The sequence below is a fragment of the Drosophila serrata genome, unplaced genomic scaffold (genome assembly GCF_035046125.1).
Source record: "Drosophila serrata isolate PLE 108 unplaced genomic scaffold, ASM3504612v1 contig_241, whole genome shotgun sequence".
NCBI lineage: Eukaryota > Metazoa > Arthropoda > Insecta > Diptera > Drosophilidae > Drosophila > Drosophila serrata.
In genome coordinates this window covers 493,559-519,997 of record NW_028257139.1, presented here as the reverse complement: position 1 = coordinate 519,997, position 26,439 = coordinate 493,559, and the positions used below count along the sequence as shown (strand labels likewise).

The window sequence follows — 26,439 nt, the reverse complement described above, 5'->3', positions numbered from 1 at the left end:
ATCGTGTGGTGCAAGTGCATGTTGACTTTGGTCCCGTGCGTGTGACTGTGTGTCGGTTGGCCTGAGTGTGAACCAACAATATACACTATACGTATACACTGACCTACATAGAAGCCCGGCTTCGTATTTTTGTATTTTCCTTTTTACATTTGAAGCCCGCATGTTCCTGCCGCATTTCCTACAAACGAATTTTCCTTACGCAATTCCCTTTTTTTCTTCTCCCATTTTTATTTTGGGCGCCCTTCTGTTATTTGAAATTTTCCAGTCCGTTGGAGACCTTGTCGAAGAAGAAAAAATATAAATAAATGAATACAAGAACGGAATATAACAACAAATTGCAGGCCTCAGCGGGTATTTAGTTAATGGAAATTAATAATACAACAAGAAAAAAACGGGAACTTTTCCCACAATGATAACTCAGATGAGAAGGCGGGCTAACAGGATATAGCCTGGCAGCCGATGCAATTGCAATTTGTTTTTCCTTTCCACAAATAACAACCCATTCTCCGGATCCAACCTTCCGGTTTGACTGCCGCTGCTCGATTCACTGACTTGTAACAAAAAAGATGAATTTTTTATTGCTGTTATAAAATGAAAGAGGGGATAATATTGAAAATGGGGTTTTCAACGCAAATATTTGGGCTTTCGGTAAATTTTGCATTTCATTTTTCATTTCTTTTTCATATAATAAAAGAATATTTGTGGTTTCAGGTATTTACTTTATTATTTAACTTGTTATGAAATTAATGCCAAACAGCGTTATAAGTCTGAAAAGAGTAACAATCAAGAAATTTTTATACGTCATTTATATCTTTTAAAAAGGCTAAAATTAAAAAAAGAACAGATACGTCTCGTTCTTAGTCTAATTATCCTATAATTTATTAAGAATTTAAATTAAACCGGGCGGAAGGCAAAAGGAAATGTTGACAAAGGCGTTATAAACATGTTGCGCAACACGTAAATAAAAAGAAATGTTTCTAGAAACATGTTGATAGCGCAGATGTTCAATATAACATAAGACAAACATTTTATGATCTAATAAATCCTATATTCAACGGGTCAAGATACACAAATTTAAATACTTTATAACTTCATTATGCATTTTAGAAAAGTAACTTTAAATATCAATATATGGAAATGTTAACATAAAAACCCCAACCTAACTATCTCCCTATAAAGATTGCGCCACATTGATACAATCTGGTGGCGGCATTCCGTCTAAATGGAATCTTTTTCTTGGATGGCAGTTAACATTTTTGGTGTGCCCTAGCTACAGCCCACTAAATTAGCAACATGCCACCATAGTCATGGCATATCCGTGGCTATCGTGAACATATTTTAGCTGAAATTACTTAGAATATTTTCGTGTCTGCCTCGCCATGAAATGAAGCCTCGTGATTGCTATCAAAGGGATGGCGGAGTGGGCTTTGGATGTTCAGGGCCATGACAAAGACTACTAGAGGACTGGAAATTATCCCCCAAAAAAGCTTTTTGAACATTTTTCGAGGCAATTTCTATGTTTTTTTTTTTGTGTCTGTTCTGCCGGCGTCGTCTGTTTCGGCTGTCGTAAACCAGGCGAAGGCTATTAATTTTATCACCGGGACAGGTAGAAAAGTCCAGGACCAGGACCAGGATCGGGCTTTCCGCCAGTTTCACAAAAAGTCCGGATGGGGTGGGTAATTTTAATAAAATTTTCGTACTCGAAGCGTGGAGCCGAAGCTTTTCATAATGTAGATTTTATGCTGATTCAATGTTTTCTTCATTTCTTTAGGTCGCTGTATGAGTGCGGCACAGATTGAAGTTAGGCGTGGCGTTAAATTAAAGGGGGGCGGAGCCTCGAGTGTTTGAAATTGTTCGAGGCTTATGTGGCGCAGTCAATTTGTGTTAAATTTTATCAATCGTCGGGGGAGCGCGCAGAACTTAAGGCATAAATCTCTTTTAGTACCGCAGCCGGGAGAGTATCTCGGAGCCACTGCTCTTTCCCTCCGAACCGGCAGAAGTTATGAATATTGATAAGGTCGAGAAAGGTGAACCATTCCTAGACTGCTTTGCCTTTGGTGTAATGTTTCATAAAGCGTCGTCTGGCCAAGATTGGCTTTTCGCCTCATTTGGTATTACACATTCACAACGGCAGGATAGGTCCCATCTTATCTCACACTCGCTTGCGTTGGAAATTGTGTTTAATATTCAGTCGTTGGAAATTAGTTTTATGTCCAAAGTGTTTCAGAAAAGGTAAAGCCAAAAGGTGGTAAAAGGAACGACAGCTCTTGCCTGTTCTTTAAGGGAAAAGGTGGCTCGGTTGGTCGTCTAAGCAAATTACTAGATGTCGTACAGGTTAATTGAATTGCCCCACTGGCGACGACACGTGTGCCACAGACACATTTTCTGGAAAGTGCGTGAAATTCCCAAGGAGGGAATTGCTTTAAGTTTGGTCATTAAGAAGGCTTTATGTTGGCCAAGAGCTTCTGAAAATTGTATGGGCTTTAAATGTGTTGAAACAATGTGGTTTTAAAAAGTAGAACGAACGAAACTGTAAGTTCTTTTATAAAAAAGAATATAATTTTCGAAAACAAAAATGTATTGGATTGTATTCCTAAACTATTTATAATAAAATATACATAATAAAATATATAAATGTGTACCACTTTTTTAAGAACAGATCCCCTTAACCCATGTGAATACACTTGATGAGCGTCGTCAGCCGAGTCAATTTAGCCAAATTCGTTTCTGCCTTTCCATGTGAAGCAACATATCTCAACATGTCCCTAGCAACATGTCTTTATTCACTTGTTTAGCAACATGTTTCTGGTACAGTTTGTTTTGTCTATCGTCTTCCGCCCTGTTAAATGTAATGGTTTTAATAACTTCTGTCATAATTAAACAATATAAATTAGTCATGATCATGTTCCTATTAATTTATCCAAAGAAAGATCTCACTTAACTGAAGTTCATCCATTTTACTCAACTTGAGCTATTAAAAGATCTCAATAAAATGTGTAAAATCATAATAAACTATGCGAAACACTCAATTACACTAACCGGCAAACACAGCCACCTCCACTTGGTAATTACTTGGATCCATTCCAGATTTCCCCCCCATCCAGGCACTTGAAGTCGTCAGTTGAGGCAGCTGCAGCTGCACTTCAACACTTCGCTCGCATGCAAATAATAAAGAGCTAAAGAAAGACTCTGGGTCTGGGGGCCAGGGAAGGGAAATGAAAGGCAAACAAACACTAAAGAACAATTACAGCAAAAGCTTATCGGCAATTAAAGAAACGCGCCCCACGGAAGCCGCGTTGCAAATGCAAATTGTGGAAATTCAAACTCTTCACATTGCCCCAGGTCAGTTCACTTGAGTTGAGTTGAGTTGGGCTCTTGGAGAGTAGCTGGAATCATTTGCTGGCCATTAATTGCCGGACAAAATGCATCCTTGTGCGTGCCACACATGCTATAATTGTTGCAGTTTTTATGCAATTTAACGCACAGCGAAACTTTTCAATTGCCGGCGACAATTTGCAGCTTTATGGCGTAATTTATGCAACGTTAACATGCACCATAAGGGGAGGGAGGAATGAGAGTCGCTGAGATGTGACATGTATGCTGACAATTTGAATTAAGTGTAGTTAATGTTGACAAACGTCTGTCCGGCCACGGGAACAATGTTTCCCACCGCCCCATCATCCACTCGGAGTTCACTGGAGCAATTCACACGTATATATATACATCTATATATCCCATCCACCCGCAACCCCTATATAGTATCTCAACCCTTGGCTCCCAATAGCAGCTGACAACAAGATGGGGCACTCTGAAGTGGCATAGTGCCCAGAGAGAGGCAGGGAGCCAAACATGATTGATGAATGCCCCGGACACCGAGTGCGAGATTAAGATAATCGACATTTGTATAATATAATTTACTAAGGGTCGACTATCTGCGGGCTTAAGTGAAAATTGAGAGCAGCGGCATATAACTATGTGGATTGAATAAATATTAATAAAGTCAAGGGGTATGCGGATGTGCGGACAAACTAAGTGGTGTTGACTCAATTTTCATTTGATTGATTATTCCAGCATTTTAATAAACCGAAGATAATCAACTTAACATGTATATATTTAGTTACTCTCTTATAGACATTTCCAATTATCAATAGCTTTATTTAGGTTAAAAGGCTTTAAAATTCTGATTGTCTTGGATTTAATTCTACTTTCACATTTTCCATTTAAATTGTTAAACCTTTGAAGCAGTATCTACTCAATTATTGAAAATGTCAACCCATATTTAATGAACACAATTTCTGGACTAACAACCTTTGGCATCCTTTGACATGCACTACATTCTGTTTACGGGCCACAAACATTTTAATAGCTTCAATTACCTTCACTTCATTAGAGAATTAGTTCAAGCTAATGCAGTTAATAATAAAGAGGCCATAATAAAGCGTTAGCTAGTAAAGCATGTTGTTTATGTATAAACAAGGATTAATACTTTAATTGTGAATTAAGTATTTATCAAACTAATCTGGAGTCAGAAAATCAAGTGATTCGCTTATAGTAAGACTTACATATATCTGATTATATTTACAATTTGAACAATATTCTGAAACACAGCTCCTGAGAACATCCACCATTTCCTACCAAAAAAAGAACCACAAGCAAACTATATGCTCGCATGCTTCGATGAGGCTTAAATAGAAATCGATACTTCCTTCCTGATTTGACACCTTCCGTTGCCATTATGGCAGCTGTTGTCCTTCCTGGCTGCACTTTCAGGTACACACAATTGTCCAGCACACACAACCAAGATATTGACACAAAAGAAAGGCCGGGGAAAATCAATAGAAACAAAGCCTTAGTCCTTTGCCAGAGAGCACTGTGTGTTTGTGTGCAAGTGTTTGTGAGGAGGACTGCAAACAATAGCCACGTACCATGGGTCACAGGAAGATCTTATCTGAACAGGACCCGGGCACCAAGGAAGGCAAAAGAACGTGTTAATAGATATTAGACTGGTTGTTAGTTCCCAATGTTTCGAGGACAGGAAATCGGAGCGTGACTGAAATTTCTAAATACCTCTTTTTTCCATTTTTCAATTTCTATCGAAATTTTCAACGAATATTAACCTTTGAATTTATTATTAACTTTTTTTTATTTGTTTTGTGAATCAAAGTAGTTAATTTTATTGGATATTTCGGTGTGTTTGTGGCATACGTAATTCGTAGGATTTGAATTCCCCAAAAAAGGGTCAAGACGAAGGCCTAGAGACGCTAGTCGAAAATAGACAATCTAAAATATTTTAAGCATGCCAATGAGTAGATGATTCTCAATTGAATTTGGCTTTGCTTTCATTTTCTTTTTTTTTTCAATTCAAAATGTGCCACTTAAATGGAGTTCCTTTGGAAAACCCGTTACCTTAACGCTTTCTGCCGGCTGTGTCTATTTTTGTAGCCCGAACAAAAGTGCATTGACATTGCCCCAGCTGCTAAATTCATTGGCAGTCCATGCCAATTCTAATTCTTCGTTTTTTTGCCATTGCTTTTGTGTGCCGTCTCATTTCTTTTTTATATTTTATACATGCATTTCTTTTTTTCATTTTTTGAGCCCGCATTCGCTTAGCTCTCAAGTGACGACGGACGACCGAATGCCAAATGCCAGGCCATTCAGAGTCAACGAAGTCAGCCTCACTTCTCCGCCGTTCCACTAAACTGCCTCAAATGCCCCGTGACGCATAGAGACGATTTAATTCTTCTTCTGGGCCCCCTTGTCGAAGAAATACCCTAACGGGAGGGGACTATTTCGGCCCTGAAGGGACTTGGCAGCACTTCAAATAAGGGGAATCCCGAGAATTCCAAAAGTCAACAAACTTAAATTATCTACTCCTCAATTAAGTCATTTTGATGAAGACGAAATATTCACTTTGTCAAGTTTTAAATTTTTATCCTCAAAATATATTTGTTCTTCTTAATGTATTTCATATAGTATAGCAAACAATTTCTTTTGGTGAGTGGTTAATTTTGCAACCTTTATTTACTCTATTTGGATGGCATTTTTTACTCACTTTAAGCCTGATGATTGGGTTGATTTAATCACACATTTGAATTTGAATAATCACGTTTTTTAGTTCAGAAATAATTTAACCAACGGATATAACCTAAACAATTTGGTGCTGAATTCGTACTTGAGAATTTTAAGGTGCTATTTCTCTAACAATTTACGCAGAACGATGGCAGAATTCAAAAATAAAAATGTTCTCCTTTAGTTTCTTTCATGCAATTTTAAATTATTTGAATACTTAAAGCATTTCCTAAGTTAATTCCTTACAAATCTATATATCTTTATTCCCAGAGCATGTTGTAATAATTTCTTTAGGGTATCTTCATTATTCGCTTGCTAAAACTTTCTTTTCCTCTTGGTTTTACATATTTTGCATGCCTCCAGTGGGGCCTCAACGCCTCGGCGGTCGCCCATTTGTCCAGCTCCAGCTCCGTCTCCTGCCTGCCCTTCCCTGCTCCTCCGGTCGCATCCCCCCGAGTTCCATTTCCATCTCCATTTCCATTTCCAGTTCCACAGTTGCCCCAGCACGCATTTTAAAGTGCAACAACAAGCATAGCGGAATTGCATTCATATTCATGTGACAATTTGCATGAGATACAATGAGGCCATAATACGAGTAAAGAAGTCACCATAAAACATTATTTTTTTTGCTTTCTGCTAAAAAAGCAAATTTTTTCTAATTTATGTTCCAATTTAAATAGAACAAAATATGAGAAGCAACTTTGCTGAATGAGCAAAACTTTTTGGCACCAATACCACACAAATCTTTCTATTTTGTGAGATTAAAAATAAACTCAATTGTTATAAGAATAATGGTATTCATAATCGTACCCAAGCCAGTTGGTTGAACTTAATGGTTTTTAGAAAATTTATAATTATATTGAGAGAACGAGGTGACCTTAAGAATTTTTTTCAGATGAAACAAAGATAATGGTTTGTTTGTTTTACTAAGTGTTTGTCATGAAAAAATTATGCTAAGGTTTAGATTTTGAAGCAATATTTCAGGCAAAATGAATATTTATAGTGATTTATGTACAAAATAAAACGCTTTTCCAAAGTTCCCTATACTTTACATGAACGATATACCATATGCCTAGAAATAATATATTCTTCACCCAGAAAAAGAACAGGAAAAACTAAAGATTGAGCAAAACAAACAAAGAGGGACAGAAGCTGGCTTCCGTTTGGTCTCAATTGCATTTCTGTGTTCTCATGTGCGGTCCATGTTTCTGTTTCGGTTTCAGTTCGGTTTTCCCTTACCCCGATTTTGTCAACATATGTTCGGCATAATCACAAACAAGCTAGGGTATTACTTTAACACAAACATCAGTGAAGTAGAAGTGTAGAGGGAAAATCCCAGAGAAAGAAAAGAGTGAGGCCCCCGAAATTCAATTTGCTGCATTTTGGGATTTAATTTGAGAAGATTCGATGAGTTCGGATTGGTGTCTCTTTGGAAGTGCCAAGAGTTCTTTTGTTTGTCGTATTGTTATCATCATCGACATGGGCCTCTTTAAGCGGCTTATGCTAAACAACCAAACACACTTCAGTGAAAATTCCGGCAGCCAGTGCCAGTGCCTAGAAAATCCGAGCTGTCTAAGTGGCCATTCCGTTATGGGGCGTTGAAAATTGGCTGCACTTTCTGAAGTTGCCACGATGATGATGAATTGTTCGAGGCAGCTGCTGATGGCCTGTCGGTCAAGATGAAAAAGATGAGTTGGGGAAATGCTATTTGAACCATAACAGATAGATAGATAGATACACATTCCCTTTCGTTTTCTTGGGATCCATTAATGGGTTAGACCCGGCCTATAAATACACTTGCGGCGGATGGCCGTGCACGGTTCGTCTGTCTGGGGAATCGTTTGATATTTCCATATAAATAGCCATCGATTCACACTATTGACATTTGCACCGCCACCGCCACTCCCTTAAAGTCCTCGGTCAGCTTGGTCCCTTGCCACGATTTACGACTTCCGTGAAGCACTTTCAGTGGCCAGTAGTATGCAATCGGCATTCACGGAGTGCCTCCGATTTAAATATATATATATGCACATATACAAATCCTCAGACATTCGACTAAACATGTAGCCAGCCGTGTGTGCTTGTTTGATATGCAGTCCATGACTCGGATGTCTGCATTGATGGATATTGCAAGAGGATCCAATACCGAAGAAATACAGTCGATCTTCCCTGGCTCAAAAATCACTCTCTCGAAATTGTTGTAATATAACCTGTAGAGGTATGCAAATAATTTTGCAGGAAATGAGAAAGGGGAGTGTATAGGAATTTGTAAATTAAACAAGGTTTCTATTATAAGATTTATTTCTCATCGAAGACTTTAGGTTATATTATATTATAGAGTAAAAAACGTTTGCAGGGTGCACCTAAAATTCCCAAGTACGAATTCAGCAAGTACCAATGAAGCTGTTTTTCAGGCTTCTTGGCTGGGAATAAGCCAAGCCTTGTCTTTCATTAACATTTTTGTGTGTTTATAATCTGATAAATCATATCCTTATACCATTATCCATTATTTTATTGTATTAAAAACTTCCCATTCAGAATACTACAAATCGCATTTCGTGGCACTGAAGTTGTACTGTACCCTTAAACATTTCACAAACAATCTCTCACACACTCGAAATGTGAGTTTAGGGGGATACCATTGGGGGTAGGTATAAGATGGCATGGAATAAGATGGAGTGTGGCTGGTGGTGGTGATGGAAGCCCACTCAAATCCATGTATATGGGTGGTCGAAGGAGAAGCTAATCTGATTTATCAGTCTGAAAATAGATTTGTGCAAAATTGAAATCGCAAGAGGATAAGGGGAAAGTTATACCCAAGAAAACGAATTCAAGAAGATTAAAGCGGCACAGAAAATATACAGCAAAGTAATTGAAAATCGAACGATATGGCATATATTTCAAGAACATGAAAAAGGCTAAACTTTCCCTAGAACACCTTGACTAATTAATTTAAAAATAATGTCATTTGGACTTATTTATTATGCTCTTATCTCTTAGGGCTAGCAAAATTAATCACCAGCCAGTAACCTTCATAAATCAAAATGAAGAAACATTAAGGATATCCCAATATTAAGACTTTTCTGCCCTCAAGTACTGCGAAACATCAAAAACATGTTTCGGTCAATAAGAAATTCCTCTTCTTCCTATGCTCGTTTTTTCTTTTCTTTTTTTTTGTATTTTTGTTTCACTTAGCTTGTCGCTTCCACTTGAGCAATTAATACGTGAGCAAACTGAAAAATATGTCAGGGATGTGGTGGAGTTGGTAACAGTGAGGGGGTGTTATATAGAAACAGAAACAACGACGGAGCCAAGTGCAAAACAATGTTCAAGTGTTGTATTGTAACCGAAAGAGCCAAAACAAAGGGAAGTAATATAGTTGAGAGACACGACTATGTGATACCCGGTAGTACAATACAAGTTACAGAACATAAATCAGAGTTTTAGCCGGTGTATAATAGGTTTAATGCATCCGATTCTTATTGGAAGTATAGTGTTCCAAAGAATTGACCTTAAAATTCCCAAGTATGAATTCAGCGATAAAGTTCTCTTAAGCTAGGTAAACATAGATATGAAAATTAATACTATATATTTAAGAAACCTAAAGACTTATTACCAATTTCGTTTTTGGTTCCATTTCTATATATTATAATACTTTTTAGACCAAAGTAACATACCCTTCCTACGCACCCAATACGGCATAAGCCATCATAACATTTAGAGTGTGCAAAAACTCCAGATTTCTTTCTCATCTCACGGCTTCTGTTTCCATCGTCTGGTGTCTGCCAATGGATTATTTTTATCACATCTAACAACCCCCTCATATGAAGAACAAGTTAAAAGCAGAACAGGGGAGTAACATAGACGGAAACCATAAAGCGAAACATTTTGCGATTGCGAAATCCAAACACGCCTCTCACATTGTCACACAACATGATCTATATACATATGTCTGTATTTATATATATATCTAAGTCTATATGTGGGAAAGACAATAATCATGATTGTAATTATCACTGTCATTATCGCAATGATGATTGAGTTTTGTGTCTGGAATGAAATTTAACGTATTCCACGCAGAATAATGAATTGTACTACGTTTCTCCAATGGTATGTCTGTGTAAAAGTATATGGCATTGTCAAAAATCTGCTCATATTTCAGTCAACCAAGCGGAAATCCTTTATGCCCCACCATCCCTCTCTCAGTCGTCGGCTGGGCACCCATGGCGTATAATAAATACTAACGGTTTTTCCAGCCTCCTAACATTTTTGCAGCTCGTTAAATGGGCGAGAGAGGCAGTAGAGAGCAAAGTTCCCTCCTCACACACACACACTCTTTCTGCGGCCATCGCACCCTCTGGTAGCCATTAGACACTCTCTTTCTGCATTCATTGTTAGTCCCGTCGACTTTTTAGTTACTCCCGGGTTTTGGTTGCATTGTGTGAAAAAGTTTTAATTGGATGCTTATTACACAAATTTGCTCGTTTTCTTTACTTTAGCACACAGTTTTTTGTTGCCTTTGCGGTGGCTTTGGTATTTGAATTTGTTAGTTGGAAACCAACTGGCCGGAAAAAAAGGGAGTGAAAAGTGAGTCAGTTTGAGCGGTTAAATGACATCGAAAATTGATACCTTTAATTAATAAAAAAATCCAAAAGGACGAGTCTGGAGACCGCGCGGCCAATAGATGGCGTCACGTCTGCGACGCCGAGGAAGATTGAGTTCCACAATCATGGTCGTCTGGGTGGTGACTTCACGGGAGTTACCCGTAAAGACTGGGTCCAGCAGCTCATTGCAATAGCGATCGACCAGCTCCGCGGCATTCGGCATCAGGGTATCAATACTGCCCTTGATAACGCCCACCAGGGTGTCCGGAGTAACACAGATATTGGAAACCTTATTGGTTTTAATATTCATTATGTTGAGCAGCAGGACATCATCGGTGATGTGGCCCAGGAGCAGATACAGCTGCTTGTCATGCACATAGCGGAGTGAGTATTTGGTATCATCATCATTCCAGAAATCCGGAAGCAGTTCACTTCCCTTATCATCATCTAGCAATGTCTTATCATCACCAATGCCCACGCAACGAAAGTTGTAGTATTTGGTCAGCAGGAAGTGAGCGAGAGCAATTAGCAGATCAGCCTTCTTGTTGACATCGGACTGGACGGTCCTGTAGAGAAGATCCCAGCCGTAGTTGAAGACATCCGACTTGGAAAGTGGCAACGAAGTTGAGTCCATAGTCTCAGAAAGAATCAGTTCTCATTCAGCTCAAAAGTCCTTGGGTTGGTTTGATTGAGTATTCGACAAGAATCTAGACCTTATGTACATCTCAAAGCCTAGTAGTTTCAAGTATTGTTGTTTCGAGAATACTATCTACATTCTCTACATTATTAAGGCGAAAACAGTGCTTAGTTTGCTGAGGATTGACAATAACATAAGCTTAGCTAAATGCAAAAGCACAAAGATGCATAACGCCGTACCGGAATTTATCAGCTGTGTGCTAAATGTGCAGTAAAATCACTCCTTTATTCTAGAAACATTGCCTTTTTGCATGCCTTTATGTATTCCAAAAATGCCCTCTTGAATTTACAGTGAGCTAAATATTATCCGCACAGAACACCCAGCAGCAACAGCAATCCAAATTAGAATTCATTTTACTGCTCCTGCAACGAAATGATAGTTCACCGCCTAGAGTCCTCCCTGCGCTCACATTTCATAACTCTGAGCCAAAAATAATCCAATTAGCCAGGACTTAAATGCACATGCTGCTGTTGCATCGTGCACATCGCACGACGAAATAATTCCAATTAGAGTTACAACACGCTAATTGCATTTTACAAAACGTTTGAATTGAATTTCTAATTGGCCATTGCTGCGGCACAATGATTCCGCGCATAAATGAATAATTCTAAATGGATTCCCGAAATGCCAAAAGAGGCAGAAAACATCCAACTGGGTGGAGATGAGATTGAAGAATGAAAATTTGAAAATCCCAGCGATGACGCCATTGCACAATGCACAACTGTTACCACCAACTGACTGACTCTGATGGCCATTCAAAAATAATCGACAAAAAAAATATATTGCAACGTTATAAATGAGAATTCAGTTTAACGAATCAACAATTTGGATTTTAGGTTATTTCAATCCGATTTCAGGGAATGCACAAAATACAGAAGCAAATTATAGTTTAAATCTCCAAAAATATTGCTGTTTAAGTCCAATAAATGCCGGCTTAAAATTTGCTATGCTAAAATAATAAAAATTCCACAGTTTATGGCGGTGTAAATTATTATTATTATTAGGTATTATGCAGATGTTGCAGATATACCAAATGGCAAGCATTTGATTCGCTTTGATGAACTTAGCCCTGAAGGTATCAAGAAGAGGTTTATACAAGTATATGGGAAGGTCGGTATACCATCTACCTGCATTGCCATTTAAGATCATAAACGGCTATCAGTTTACAGCGCTTTCAAAACATCAAATCCTGATATAGAGACCACATAAAAGATACTATTAGATACAAGTCGACTTCAAGATGCTCTTATTGGGATTCAAGAAATTATTATTATAATATTCGTAAGGGGAGATAAGCCGACTTAATGATGGTACTCTAGTTTGGATTTTAGGAATTAACATTTCTCTAAGATATATCTATGGAGTTAGAGTAGAGTTTTGTTATTAATTTAACCTTTAACTCATTTATTTATGATTTTATGTACAAAAATGCAAAGAAAATATAAAACTTGTTTTTAAGATACTTAGTAATTTTTATTATATTTTCTTAATACTTTTATAATTTTTAGACAAATACTCGACTTTCTTTAAAGACTCTATACCCGCAACACTCTAGAATATATAATTTTGTGAGACAAAAACAAAACCAGTTTCTTCTCAGAGCATAGCCGAATAAGAAGGGAGAGAGAAATTGGGAGAGACTTGGGCTATCAAAAAACTTTTATCACAAGGAAAAGCTAAACCAGTCAACGGGTTTTATTTTTTGGCCTTTCATTATTGTTGCTGTTGGCTAATTTGTCGTGGGGTCTCCGATATTCGAGCTGATGCATCCTTTTTTTTTGCCAATCGAGAACCGATACCTGAGCATCTGATTTTCAGTCAGGTAATTTTTTTGATCTTTTGCGCACGAATTAACTCCAAACAGGCGTGAATAATATGCCCTGGCGATCTTTTGTTTTTTGCCTGTTTGGGAGTCTGGAAACTCATGTGCCTTAGACAGAGAGAGGGAGAGAAAGACCACATTAAAGTGTGCCGCCTGACACACTTCCCCGGTTTGAGATACTCCTCCCCTTCGATGGTCTTTATGACATGTGCGGTTTGAGTTATGACCTGCTGCTCCGGCTTTTTTTGCAGCATGTGCGGTGCTGAATTCCTTTATTCCTGTTCCATACATATTTCAGATTGCTGATAGTTTAATTGGTCTGGACTTTATGTGTTTTGCGGTTTTTGCTTGCCACTGCCACAGTTCTGGGCCTTTTTTTTTTTGTTCCCCTACTCGCTACCGGTCTTTGACTGGACGTAATGAAGACGTCACATGACAGGCATATTAATGCTAATTGATTATGCCAAAGTTCTTAAAAATAAACAGAAAGAAAGATACATATGTATAGTAAAAGCGGCTTTGGAACTTATCGTGATCGCACAACCAAAACAATTAAGGGCACTCTCTGGGAAGTCTTTTAAGGCAACTTGTATCTGTGGAACCCACACACAAAGTCAGGCATAAATTTCATGGAAAGATAGTATTAAGTCACGTAATACAACAAAATCTATTCATAATTGATGTGTTAAAGGTAATTGAGACATTTAAGTCACAGCAGGGCCTCCGTTTCTCCAGAACATGGGTATATAAATCTTTGGAAATTCAAGATGACAAATCCAAGGAAATGCTCCACGAAATTCCCAATAAAAATCTGTAGAAATCTATAAATCCCACACTCAATTAAATTGATTAACGTTGCCATAAAAACAGGCGGCAATAAAATGCAGGCTTAACAAACAAAAAATCTTTGCTAATAAAATGCTTTAACCAAAAAAGAGAGAACAAGTATACAAATATATTGAATGGAGTCAAACTTTTTATGACTCCGAGAGCCACAGTTTTGGCACGATCTAGAAGCCGGTGGTAACGACAAGTGTTTTGCAGTTTTAATAGAGACATAAAAAATGTTATAAATACAGGAATCTCCTATATATTGTTCGTTGTTTCCCCTGTAATTTGGAATATTTAGACCACAAAAAGAGAAGTTTAATAAAACAAAAAAAACGTAGCAATAGTATGGGGAAACCGACCATAAAAACTAAAAACAAAACATTTTCATTGTGGATTGCGGGCGCGTGTGTAAATTTCGGAAAAACAATAGCCGCACACAGACACAACACCGAAAAAGTCATAAATAGTTTTCATTTCATTAGCTTCGCTTTGTGAATTTGGTCGAGCAACTGCAACAAAATATGAACGGGGAAAATGCAGGCGCTCAAAAATAATAAACATTGTGCCTTGCCTTGTTTATTCATTGAGGCAAACCGGAGTGCCGCCGAGAAGAAGAAAATATTACAAACACAAAAACACACCTGTAATTGAACTCTGGACCAGTTTCGAATATTTTAAGTAAACAATTACAGCTCCGACGTCATAACAATCACACACAATCCACAATCCTCTTACCACAAATAATTTACAGACCAAACAAACTCGAACGGCTTGAGCCGCCACTCTCACATATCGGCATTTAATTAATGACTTTTTATCAAGTCTGAATAAATATTCAGAGATTTGGGATTTGCATACATTGAAATAAATAAAATCAAATTAGAAAACACGCAGAAAATTAAAACAAGAGTAGCCACGAGAAGTTGAGGCATTTAATATTCAGAGTAAAAGTCAACGATTTTATTTATGGCTAAACTGGGCCTGCTTACACATTTAAGACCATCTCAGAAAATAGTGACAATATTTAAAATTTTATAATTCAACAGAAAGAGTTTTGATATATATAAGCATTATTTAAAATTGAAAGAGATCTTTATATTTGGCTTTCAATAAAAGCAGCTTTAAATAAAATATAGGTAAAATGTATTATAATAAGAACTTATAGATAAGAAGGTCTGTCTTAAAGAGAATCTATTTGATTAATTTTAAATCAATACAGTTTCTCGTCTAATCTAAAAACAAACCATATTTTAAACCAACATTTTCTCAAATGGAAAGTTCAAATGACTTGTAATTAAACAAAACCAAGACCTCAGCAGGGTTCAAGTACAGTGAGAATAAATAAGGTTCCTTTGATAAGGAAAGTCAAAGTAATTTATGTTTTAATTGCTCCCTGGCCATGACCCATTAAGAATACAAATCTGCGTCCTCACATCCAATATAAAAGAATATATTGTCTATTTCCTACTATTGGACAGGCAGCAGTGGCAGTGCATGAGTCTTGTTTTCATGTTTGGTTTTCGCCACACAGTTTTCCTTTGAGCATGCTTTTCCCCCATGCGCGTACAGCTAATTAAGCTATTTTTAAAAAAGAGGCGAATTTTCCAACGCACGCACAGAACACAGAACCCTCGTCACAATGTCTGGCAAGATCGCGTGCATAGGGGAGAGGCAGAGCTGGCTGTGCTCAATTAATGTCGTTTTGCTCGCCATTTTAATTTGGAAAATGTATACTCATATATATTTTCCAATTGCTCTTGCACACAGTTTGCCAATTGTCCAAGGTAATGGCAGCCATAAAATAAATATATGTATCATGTATCTATATCAAAAACACAGCCCCCATTTGACATTGAACTCATTCTAAAAGTCACGCCCACAATGATTTCACTCACTCTTTGGAGGCTCATCGAATTCGTTTTTTTGTTTAATTAAAGACTGCCAAAAAATTAAATTGAAACATATCTCAACAGCTACAGACATACAACCCATCAAATACAGAGAGATATATGTATATAGGAGGAGAATTTTTCCGGCTGCCTAATACGTTTGGTTTGCTGTTTGATGGCACCGACCAAAGATTGCATGCAGAAATTTACGACCTTCTCTTACGAATTTATCGTGGCTAATATTAGAGATGACTGACACGGGCACAGGCTGGATTAATTGTTAAATCTACATATCTATATATACATATATACCGCTTGAGTTAATACCACCGCCTTGTTTGAGTTTATGGGTCTCCGGGGTGGAATTTAATGCGCTATTTTGCCTCCATTGTCATCTCTCGGTTTGGTTTTATGGCCGACAATGAATGCACTTTACACCTCGGCTATTAAATCATTTATTGGAAGAGCGGGGAGCCAGTCTTATTACTTCATTCTATTAAACAAATTTCAATTAGAAGCGTGCCAAAGATTTATGTGGTGGTGGGGGCATTATGAGTAGAGAAACTGTATCAACAGATGGATTCTGTACACAACTTTATATTATATTTCAGATTTCCCAATACTGAAGGCTCCCCTGCTGGACGAGAATCCAATTGAGGGCAAATTTCTTTAGCACCTTTGTGTATACGATTTCAGAGTTCTTCGTGTTCTAAAGGCGCCAAGCGAAAGGTTGTAAACAAAACATTTTGTTTTTTGTCTAATTAAAGCTCACCAAAATAGATAAACAGTCAGACGGATATCTATATATTATAGAGCCCTCTGTAAGCCGCTGGGAAACATTCCGACGACGCATATTAATAAACGAATATATGCATACCAATAAATTTATGGATGCGCAGTGCAAAAACGAGTTTCGCCTGTGGACATGCCTCCAAAATAAAAAGGAATGAACGCCAATTTATATAAATATAAATTATTAAAGCATTTTGCCATGGGTGCCTAATTTGCATTGGCGCCAAGGGGGCCTAAACCGACAGAGAAAAGTAATTTATGTTTAACGCAATGAGAATTAATTAGGAGTTTCGTGGGGGTGACTTACCTGATCTTGACAAAAGTATCCGAATCCGATGATGCCGGCGATGGCCAGGAAGAGACAAAACACAATAATTGTTCGTATTTTGGAGCGTGGTTCCATTTTCTTGATTTCATAAACTCCACTGGGTAGCAATAAGGCAAAATCACTATCGACTTGGACAGATACGTTCTTATGCATATCCACGGGCATGTTCCATTCCCCCTCCGATCCTCTAAATAACCGCACTAGATCATCAGGGAGAGGCCCATCCGAATCCAATAGAACCGGAACTGGGTGAATTGCATCGATGGCCAAGCCAACTCAATCATATTTCTGCCGCTGCCCGATAAGAATTCTAGATATGTTAATACCCATCATTGCCTTGTGTCTTCTATTTTCCTGTAGCTGCAAATGGGCAGAAATAAATAAAAAGTTGTTAAATAATTTCATTAGTGAAACTCTTTCCAACGAAAAGCTCGAAAAAATCCACTTGACCTGGTCAGATAAGGGGGTCTATCAAATTGTCTACCCATTATCAGCCAACTCACTCAACCAGCGAGTGACAACTTTTAAAACCAAACACAAATAAATCAAGAAAGTTTAGTAAAAGGCTTGAATGATAAGAATTTTACAATTAAAAAGTAATTCCAATTTACTTTATATATACTATGCCGTATTTTGTACTAATTATAATTGTAATTCATTTATATGTAAATCTGACGCTATTTTAATTGGAAAATTTATAAGCAAAGCGTAAAATTTCCATTAGAGCAATAAAACTTATCTTTACTTGTGTGGGATATCTGGAAATAGACAGCTAAAAATTTATGCGATCGGCACAAATAAAGTCTGAAGATAAATCACATAAATCAGAAAATGATGACGGAGCAGGATAGATGTACAGATTATGAACTTGGTACCTATTCAATGAAACTCATTATAAGGTTTAGAAGCACAGGGATACCATATCTATCATATCTATACCTAGTGCGAAAACGCTAAAACCATATAGTGATTAGAAATGAGCGAAATCTACTGGTGATATTGCGTTTTTATCAGTTTAACGAAAGTAAATAGAGATATCTCACGTGGGTAGTTTAAGGTGTAGCACCTGACTTTGCAGCGGTTCTACCCACAGACTAAGGAAGTGTATTTCAATAAATAAACACCCAATGGTGGCCGGCAATCGTTAGTCAGTCCGACGCCTAAACTGATTTATACTCTTACAAAGAGTATAGGAAATCTTAGCTGATTTTATAGTTCAAAGAAGAAGGGATTTATATATTTAAGAGTAGCAACTAATATGCATAGATGGACCTGGACGCCGGTATGGACATAGCAAGATTTAAATTTTTTCTGATATCTTTATTCTTTTATTTTTGATAGATTATTCTAGTAATATTTTGATTATTTGGAACGTTTTATTTAATTTAAATTACTGTAAATAGCAAGAAAACAAGAGCGTCACACCGTCGGCTTGTCAAATTATCAGCCTTTTCTTAAAGTTTTCATGTAGGCGCGTTAATTTTGCGAGCGTTGCCTTTTGGCTCAATTGCAATTGTTGTAAACAAATTGTTGTAATGGAGTTGCTTCTTGGCAACATGGCGAAACAGAAAAAAACAACAGAAAGGGGAGAACGAGAAAGTGCAAAGAATGGCGACAGATGTGGCGAAACATGTTGCCAGGCAACAATAACAAACGACAAGTGAACGGGCATGCTGCGGACACATGGCTCTTTGCTTATTTTTTGCGATGCTTTACTGTACTTTGCATAAGCTACATCAATTATTGGTATCTACGGTGCTGTGACGTCAGTGTAATAAGAATAATTATAGAAGCAAGCAAGCTATTTATCAACATTGCAACACACACAAAGAGGAACAGCAAAAACACAAAAAGAGAGGAAGCGAGAACGAAAGAGCGCGGGAGGCACAAGGAGAAGAGAGAGTATGGGAGACGGAAAGCAGACAGAGCGAGACGCAGCGCCAACAGCTGTTCTGCTGGCCAGTTTGATGGCCAAATGCTAATTTGCCAAATTTACCTGCGTTTCACACACTTTTCACTAGCCACCAGTGTGTTTTGTTGACTTTCCACAATTATCGCAGCGGCACACGATTACTTATTTACATTTTTTTGCTTTTTGGCGTTCGCACGCTCGCTTAGCGCGCCTTCTGCTTTGTGCCACACATTCTGTGCCAAAAAAACCCGCGATTCGCACTTTTGACTGTTTGGAACTCGTTTCACAACGCTCTTTCGCGCACTTAACACTATTCACTGACTATTGTTTAGTAATTTGCAACGTTTTTAGCTTTTTGCGTCTGTTTTTCACGATTTTTTCTGAGGCGGAGCAGCAGACAAAACGTCCGTTATTTGGGAGTTCGGCGAATGAACTGAACAAAACGGAACTGTGCAAGTGCCAAACAGCTGACTGTGCTGCCAGGTTGCGGCAACTTTCTGGCAACGTCACTGTATATCGGTATCGTGAATCGATTGCTGTCACGACGAATTAAACACGGCATTTTTAATTTATATTTTTACAATCTCAAAAGGAAGCGTGAATGTAATTACACAAATTGTGTGTAGCTCATTATCCATGCCGCCCAACAAGAACTAGTTAAATCGGATATTAACAGCAAAAGAAGAACTCGTTACTCTCTGTGGCCTGTACGCCGGTCTGGCAACTTCATCATTAGCGGCAAAAGCTCGTTGTAGTTTAAATTCAAACAGGTGTTAAAGAAATTGTTACCTTTAAAAAGATATTAATATAATTCATATTTTCAATTAAAATGCTACACAAGAAATGGCATTTTGGCCTTTGTTTCGAGATTTCAAATGCGCTGAAGAATATTTACCTTCTCAGTAATACAAAAAATGTAGTTAAAGTTTAGATTTATTTTTAAGGTATTTCTATATTAGTAGTTTTAAGTTAACGCTCATACATACATATGTAATATTGTTTTGCGATTATAAATTTGAAAACTTTAACTTTTTGCTAATGCTGAGTATAAACTTTAGATAAATACAATTATTTTAGACATTCGTTTATTTTATTAGTATGTATCAATGTGTTATAAATCCCATTTAACATAAGTCTAATATTAATCACAGAACACAGGCTCTCCAAAATGCTGCCTAATTGCCTCCGCCGCCCGAGGATGCCGAACTGGCATTCCCAGCACTGGCCGCAAAAAGCTTCCGGAGATTCTGCAGGATGCCCCAGAGCACCGTTCCCGCCGTTCCCAGCGTCTCCAGCACATCGAACCCAGTACTGTCGATGGCCGTTTCCCGATCCTCCTCTGTTTCGATGGCTGGAGAGCTGATATTTCCGCCGGAATGATGCGGCTCGTGCACGCCATGGTGTCCGATCAGGCGGTGGGTGTTGCTCTTCACATGGGAATCGTTCACTCCGCCACCGCCCACCGTATTGATAAGATGCTTGACCGGCTCCAGAACGGGAATGGCCAGCTTGATGCGATGCTGCTGCTCATGCTGCTCACCAGTGGCCTCCATGTCATCGTCCAGCGTGATACGTTCACTGACCGACTCGTCATCCGTATCGATGGTGACCTGAAGACTGGAGTTTCCCGACCCTGGCAGCTGAAGCAAACTTCCAAATAACTGCTGCAAGTGAGCCGAATTGATGGCCTCCTTCTCATTCCGCTCGAAATCGAACTCCTCACGGGGCTTATTCATTGGCTTCACCAAGACAGTAACATGTTTCATCCCAGGATTGGAATCATTGGGGTCAGTTGGCTTGGCAAATGTCGTCGTTGTCGTCAGCAGCAAAAGCCACACAAACTATGAATATAGACGTAGATATAGGTAGAGATATACGTAGATATATAGGGAGAAATGGAATATTTAATTGGCACTTAATGACCGTCTTCAACATGTACGTAATTGAATATTAAAAAGACTGATAATGAGGCTTTCTATATTCAAATCCTAACGTACACGCGTCGCTGGACCTTGAAATTTTTCTATCAGTTATGAGAGTACTACAAATCAGAGATGAAATTTTGGAACTATGATTATAGGAGTGTCGTCATTGTAATAGGTCGAAAATAAGTAGGAAAGGTGCATTAAGTTATGGGCTTTGCTAACTGAAACCTCACAAAACACATAATTTTGGGCCACAATTGGATTTTACTGACCCACTTGATGTAGCCACTGAACTGGCTAAATCGACTCTCCTTAGACCCTAGTTATTATTTTTTTAGTAAATTTGAAGTAATATTAAAAATCTTGTGGGTTGCTTAATTTTCATTTATTAGTTGTTATATTTCTTTATAAATAAAATCAAACCACTAGAAAACTATACTAAAAATATCCCTAACTAAAAACCTGATACAATTTTATCAAAACTGCCAAGTAACTAAGTTTTAGTCTCACATAAACAAAGATACCGATCAATTAAAATGTCAAGTATAAAGCTTACATTCAAAAACACAATAATACATAGGGAACTATATGAGGAATTGGACAACCGCAACATTGTCAATGAGATATCCAAAACTCTAGCACTTGGCTAGAAATCGAAATTGAAACCGAAACTGAAACTGAAACCGAAACCGCTGCCAGCAAAAGCAAAAATTAAACTAAACTTGATTGGGTGAACAACCAATACTTAGGTGGGCGAAGCTAGAGCTTAGCTGAAGGCAATGGGTCGGCCGATAATCAATTAATATGCATATAATGTACAAGCAATTGTAGTATCCAAATTTAATTCAATATGCATTTAGAGGCCCCTCAAATAGTAGGTTCTCTTGGGCTTAAGAGGTATCCCATACATCATATCATTCTCTGGAGAGAGCTGAGACCGGCATGAATTTTGGAAAGGAAATAGGCGATCAATGGATACACTTATAGACTACAAAAATAATAAAAGAGGTAAAACATAAAGCAAATTTTGTAGATCTCAGTGGCCCGGCAGATTTGAGTTTGGAGCATCGCATAATAATGTTATTCAGTCTAAAACTATAGCTTGCAGCTATCAGACAGTTTTCTGTTTTTGTGTTTTTTAAACTTAATTTCTGGACCTAAATTCCAAATTTCTAAATTTTAATTGTTCGATCAAGCTACAAGTATATTAATAAATTATGAAATTATTTGGTAGAATTCCGCGTTTTGTTCAGGTAAGTATTGACATGGCGTATTCGGGGTCTGTGCGTTGTAAGAAAAGAAATGCACAAAGAAAAAGAATTTCTATAAAATGTTAGAACTGTATTTCGGTGTGCCAAGGGCCCTTGATAACGCTGAAGATCTTAGCAGTTAGCTGATTTTATCTGAATCAAAGATAACATGCCTAAGAATTGATTTTTCCGACTCAGGGACAAGTTAATCTCGTAATTTGTAAACGTATTCGTTGAAAAACTTAACGCCAGAGGATAATACGATGTACAGACGGATATATTCAATAGTGCAGTTATATTTTTTTAATTTTGTAACCTGTATATGCGATTATATAAACACATCAAAGTACTAAATTAGTAGAGAAAAGATGTACATTTATTAGCAAAATATAGTCAGTAGGCCTTGCGTTCTAATATTTGGCCTGTCAGTTGGTTTCCAATTTATTCTCTTCCAGTGCGCTCCAGACTTAACACGCATCTATTTTTTTTTTTTAATTTTCTTTTCTATTCAAAAGTGAAATTCTAACATTTTTATTCAAACAAAATTTTAAGTTGAAAATAGCAAAAAATGCGTGGTATTCTTGGCTGCTTGCTAACTTACCGCATGGAACCGCGTCTTTTGCAGATATCACGTTGTTTCAGCTACCATGCTCCGCATTTCCGTCCGCGTAGTGTGCTCGGTGCCAACAAGCTTTTCGAGCTAGCCAGCTCCACTTCCCCCGGTTGCCAGACGACAAAGATTACAATATCGACGAGTTCCGGTCAAATTCGGGTACAGAGGTACTCGCAGACGACCTCCAATGTCTTTAACATCACCGAAAATGTGGACATGCTGCGGAAGCGGATTAGCTTTACTGGTGCACCCAACACTACTGCTCAGATCCTGCCCATTGGATTAATCACACCAGAAGCTGGTGGCGAGAAGGACCTTAAGATCGTGATTGTTCCTTTAAACTTGGCTGGCATGGATGCCAACGCCCTGAAGGAGACGCTTGAGGCCATTAACCAACTGCGCATGTACGCGCACCATATCGAGGCCTTTTCCAGCAGTATGGTCGACGACTACAATGCCTTGAATGAGGCCTTTCAGGAGGTTGAAGCGAAGAAGGAACAAGAAGCAAAACCGGAGGCTACCGCCGAAGATAATGCAGTCTGGGAGGACTTTGCCACACCCGATGCCACAGCCGATGCCGTGGCCACTCCAGCGGTCGATCTGCCCCTTCAGACCGACACGCCATTGCAGCGCCAGGAGGCGGTTAGCTTCCTAATTGATACCTTGACTAATGCCACTCCAGCAACTGCCACCCCGCCGCTGAAGACCACCAAAACTATATCGGCCGTGGCTCAGCCCAATCCGGAACCATCTAGCCCTGCCTCGACCATGGAAACCGACCTTCAAGCAGCTATTCAGGGGGGCGATGCCATTGATGAGGTTCAAGTGGATGTTCCACAGGACCTAAGTGATCGCCTCAACTGTATGGCCGTCTCCTCCATGGAGCTCTCATTCGAGATGGACATGACCAACCTGCGCGAAGCCCTGTCCAACAAAGACGCCAATGCTGTTAGCAACCAAGATCCCATGATTTGCATGCATACCAAAGTGGAAATGGAGAAGCCTACAGAGGGAAAACAAACTGTTCCGCTCAGGTTCAATGGCTTGATTTCGGGACTTGTGGAGCTCGATGCCCAAAAGCTGAATTTGACGGACGAGCAGATGACCGGCTTTAACGATAGCCTCACTGCGTTGGCGGCCAACCTGTGCAGCACAGCCTTGGATAAAGGCTTCTCCAAGGACATCAATCTAACGTTAAAAGCGGATGACACCACCATGAGCCTAGCGCCTAGTGCCGAACTGAAGATTGCTGATCAGCCTCAGGCGAATTTTGCGCTTCCTTTGGAAGTGCCAGTGCCGACTGATAAGGATGGGTGCAAGCATCCACCTGTAAAGCCGAAGCGGAAGTGTCCTGGCAAGTGTCCTCTAATTGATGATCCCTGCAAGGAGAATCCCTGCAAGCGACCCGCCGAAAAGCAGAAGCCGCCTAAGAAAGCTGAAAGTACCACGGAGATCATAGCTTCGGCCAAGGACCCCTGTGAGAAAAAGGATCCATGTGCCAAGGACGACAAGGATGCCAAGAAGGACCCATGTGCCAAGGAAGGAGGCAAGGATGGCAAAGATGGCAAAGATGGCAAAGATGGCAAAGACGGCAAGGGTGGCAAAGATGGCAAAGACGGCAAGGGTGGAAAAAATGGAAAGAATGGGAAGGGTGGCAAAAATGGCAAGAACGGCAAGAAAGACCCTTGTGCCAAGTTCAAGAAGGATGGCAAAAGTGGCAGCAAGTTTTCGACTTTCGCCGCACATCATAAACCCAACAAGCGCTACCTATCCACGGCACTGAATCAGGTTTTTAAAGAGACTGGATCACATTCAAGTCCTAAGGGTCCACGTTTCCTTGTCCACTCGACACTTCTGCGTCGTCACTATCGTGGCACCGTTCCAAAGGCCCCAGAATCTGACCTCAAACAACGAATGGTGCACAAGGCTAGTCCTCCTGCCCGCTTTACCATACACTCGACCATTCTGCGTCGAACCTATTCAAAAAAAAAGAAGTCTGGTAGCGGAAAGTGCTCTAAATTGCAGACCAAGTTTCCTACAAGTAGGGGCAAGGATATCAAGGAGCGCACGGGTATTCGCGACGACTGCTTCAAAGATGACGCTGACAGCTGCCCCTTAAAGACCTGTAGCGGCAAGTGCTCCAAGGTCAAGTTCCCCAAGAAGAAGTGTGACCGCAGTAACAAGGACAAAAAAGGTGCGTATAAATCTTAAATAAATGCCGACGAAGCATTAAGGACTCCACTTCCCAACGCAGAGTAGACAGGCTGTTGGGCCAGGGTGCTCCAGTTCAGCTGCAATCGCAGCAACGATCATTCAGCACCCGGGCTTGTACCCAACAGTCTCCGTCGCATTCGGATACACCCAAGCGCGTCCCCAATAGCCAGGCATATGCTTTGCATATTTCGGACCCATATAAAGTTGAATTGGTACCAATGAGTAAACCCAGTCCAAGAGATTTCGGTGAGATCACAGTAGAATCGGAGCATATTTTATTTAATAATAACTCCCTTTGTCCCCTTAGATGTCCTTATACGAACAGGTTCAGTGGCAATCTCGGGCTCAGACATTCATGTCTATGAAAGCGGCAACCGTGCCGTAGAAGCTATGTCTCTGGGTCACGATGCAACGGGATACGTGGAAGAAGTCGGCCGCAGTGTCCATCATCTGCAAGTTGGCGATCGTGTGGTTGTCGAATCGGCACTATCCTGCAGCATTTGCGACTTTTGCAAACAGGGTCTTTACAACATGTGTGCCGGTTTGGTATACAATGGCTTTCTGAGTACCTTTCAAACGCATCCGGCTGACTTGTGTCACCGTTTGCATCCGTCAATAAGCATGGAGGAGGGAGCCCTAACCCAAACCTTAGCCCAGGGATGCCAGGCGTGCTTCAAGGGGAACATAACACCTACTAGCAATGTCCTTATTCTGGGAGCCTGTCCAACGGCAGCAGCAGCTGCAATTTGCGCCCAAGCAATGGGAGCCAAGAAGATAACAATAGCTGGATGCATTGGTCCAGCTCTCGAAATGATCGCCAAGGACTTGGGCTTCGATACTGTTGAGTTCGATCACAATAGCATCTTCGGCGAGGTACTCGAGATCATCTACAGCAAGTTTCAGGCCTGGCCCAGTTGCGTGATCAACTGTTCCATTTCTGCCATGTCAATGAACCTGGCAGTTATGGCTCTGCAGCCGTGTGGTATATGTGTACTATCAGAGTGCGATTCGGAGTGTGCCAGCTTCAATGCACTTGACGTTCTGATGAAGAATATCCGGTTGATACCTAGTTTTCGATCCGCCAATATGTAAATGCACCAAAATATGATTGTATATAACCCGAAAATCAATTATCTCCCGTAGGTATCCTACTGCCCTGCAACTTATGGAATCGGGTCAGGCGCCCATGATCAGGTTCATCACCGCCACGTTCCCCTTATGCGAGGCGGACGAGGCCTTCCGGTGTGCGCAACATGAGTCGAATATGGGGCTGGGGAAAGTCATTGTTAACTGTGCAGAAAATACGACGATGGACGAAGATTGTTGAAATTCTTAGTGACATAGTAATATCTAAATGGCTGTCTGAAAAAAATAAATAGTTTTAAGAGTTGCAATAACAAGATTCGCTTGGCTCTTTTAATACATTCTAAACAGCATTATAAACAATGGATGATTGGTTGGACCCATCCTTTATTGTTCGACATAATGGACTC

At 39.4% G+C, this 26,439-nt stretch overlaps 3 protein-coding genes and 1 pseudogene across 7 annotated transcripts in view; 1 reads left to right on the top strand and 3 right to left on the bottom strand.

Annotated features, from left to right (window-relative positions):
- Positions 1 to 19,419, bottom strand: part of Hs6st (heparan sulfate 6-O-sulfotransferase) — an 84,418-nt gene extending 64,999 nt beyond the window's left edge. The window contains exons 1-2 of the mRNA XM_086831695.1: positions 19,029 to 19,419; positions 17,012 to 17,392 (exon numbers count right to left, since the gene is read on the bottom strand). Of these exons, the coding sequence (XP_086687821.1) occupies positions 17,012 to 17,197 (186 nt within the window). The 5' untranslated portion in view covers positions 17,198 to 17,392; positions 19,029 to 19,419. The remainder of the gene's footprint in view (positions 1 to 17,011; positions 17,393 to 19,028) is intronic.
- Positions 10,502 to 11,938, bottom strand: LOC110187947 (proteasome inhibitor PI31 subunit pseudogene; annotated as a pseudogene). The gene is made up of 2 exons (XR_015271395.1): positions 10,699 to 11,938; positions 10,502 to 10,630 (listed from the first exon to the last, which is right to left on the bottom strand). The product of XR_015271395.1 is annotated as a proteasome inhibitor PI31 subunit pseudogene (transcript).
- A 442-nt stretch (positions 19,420 to 19,861) lies between the features above and the next one.
- Positions 19,862 to 22,086, bottom strand: LOC110187622 (uncharacterized). Its single transcript, XM_020957017.2, has 2 exons — positions 21,426 to 22,086; positions 19,862 to 20,785 (listed from the first exon to the last, which is right to left on the bottom strand). Exons 1-2 carry the CDS (start codon positions 21,480 to 21,482, stop codon positions 20,120 to 20,122), a joined length of 723 nt encoding a protein of 240 aa, XP_020812676.2. The 5' UTR covers positions 21,483 to 22,086; the 3' UTR covers positions 19,862 to 20,119.
- On the top strand, positions 21,919 to 26,348 carry LOC110187620 (uncharacterized). 4 transcript variants are annotated; one of them, XR_015271391.1, is made up of 5 exons: positions 21,919 to 22,122; positions 22,745 to 24,926; positions 24,987 to 25,192; positions 25,254 to 26,034; positions 26,090 to 26,348. XR_015271391.1 is itself a non-coding variant. In XM_086831685.1 (5 exons), exons 1-5 carry the CDS (start codon positions 22,087 to 22,089, stop codon positions 26,271 to 26,273), a joined length of 3,384 nt encoding a protein of 1,127 aa, XP_086687811.1. In that variant the 5' UTR covers positions 21,919 to 22,086; the 3' UTR covers positions 26,274 to 26,348. The 4 variants fall into 4 exon arrangements, 2 of the variants coding, with proteins under 2 accessions (XP_086687811.1, XP_020812671.2); XM_086831685.1 differs by having other exon boundaries at positions 24,992 to 25,192; XR_015271392.1 differs by lacking the exon at positions 21,919 to 22,122 and having other exon boundaries at positions 22,551 to 24,926.
- The last annotated feature ends 91 nt before the right edge of the window (positions 26,349 to 26,439 follow it).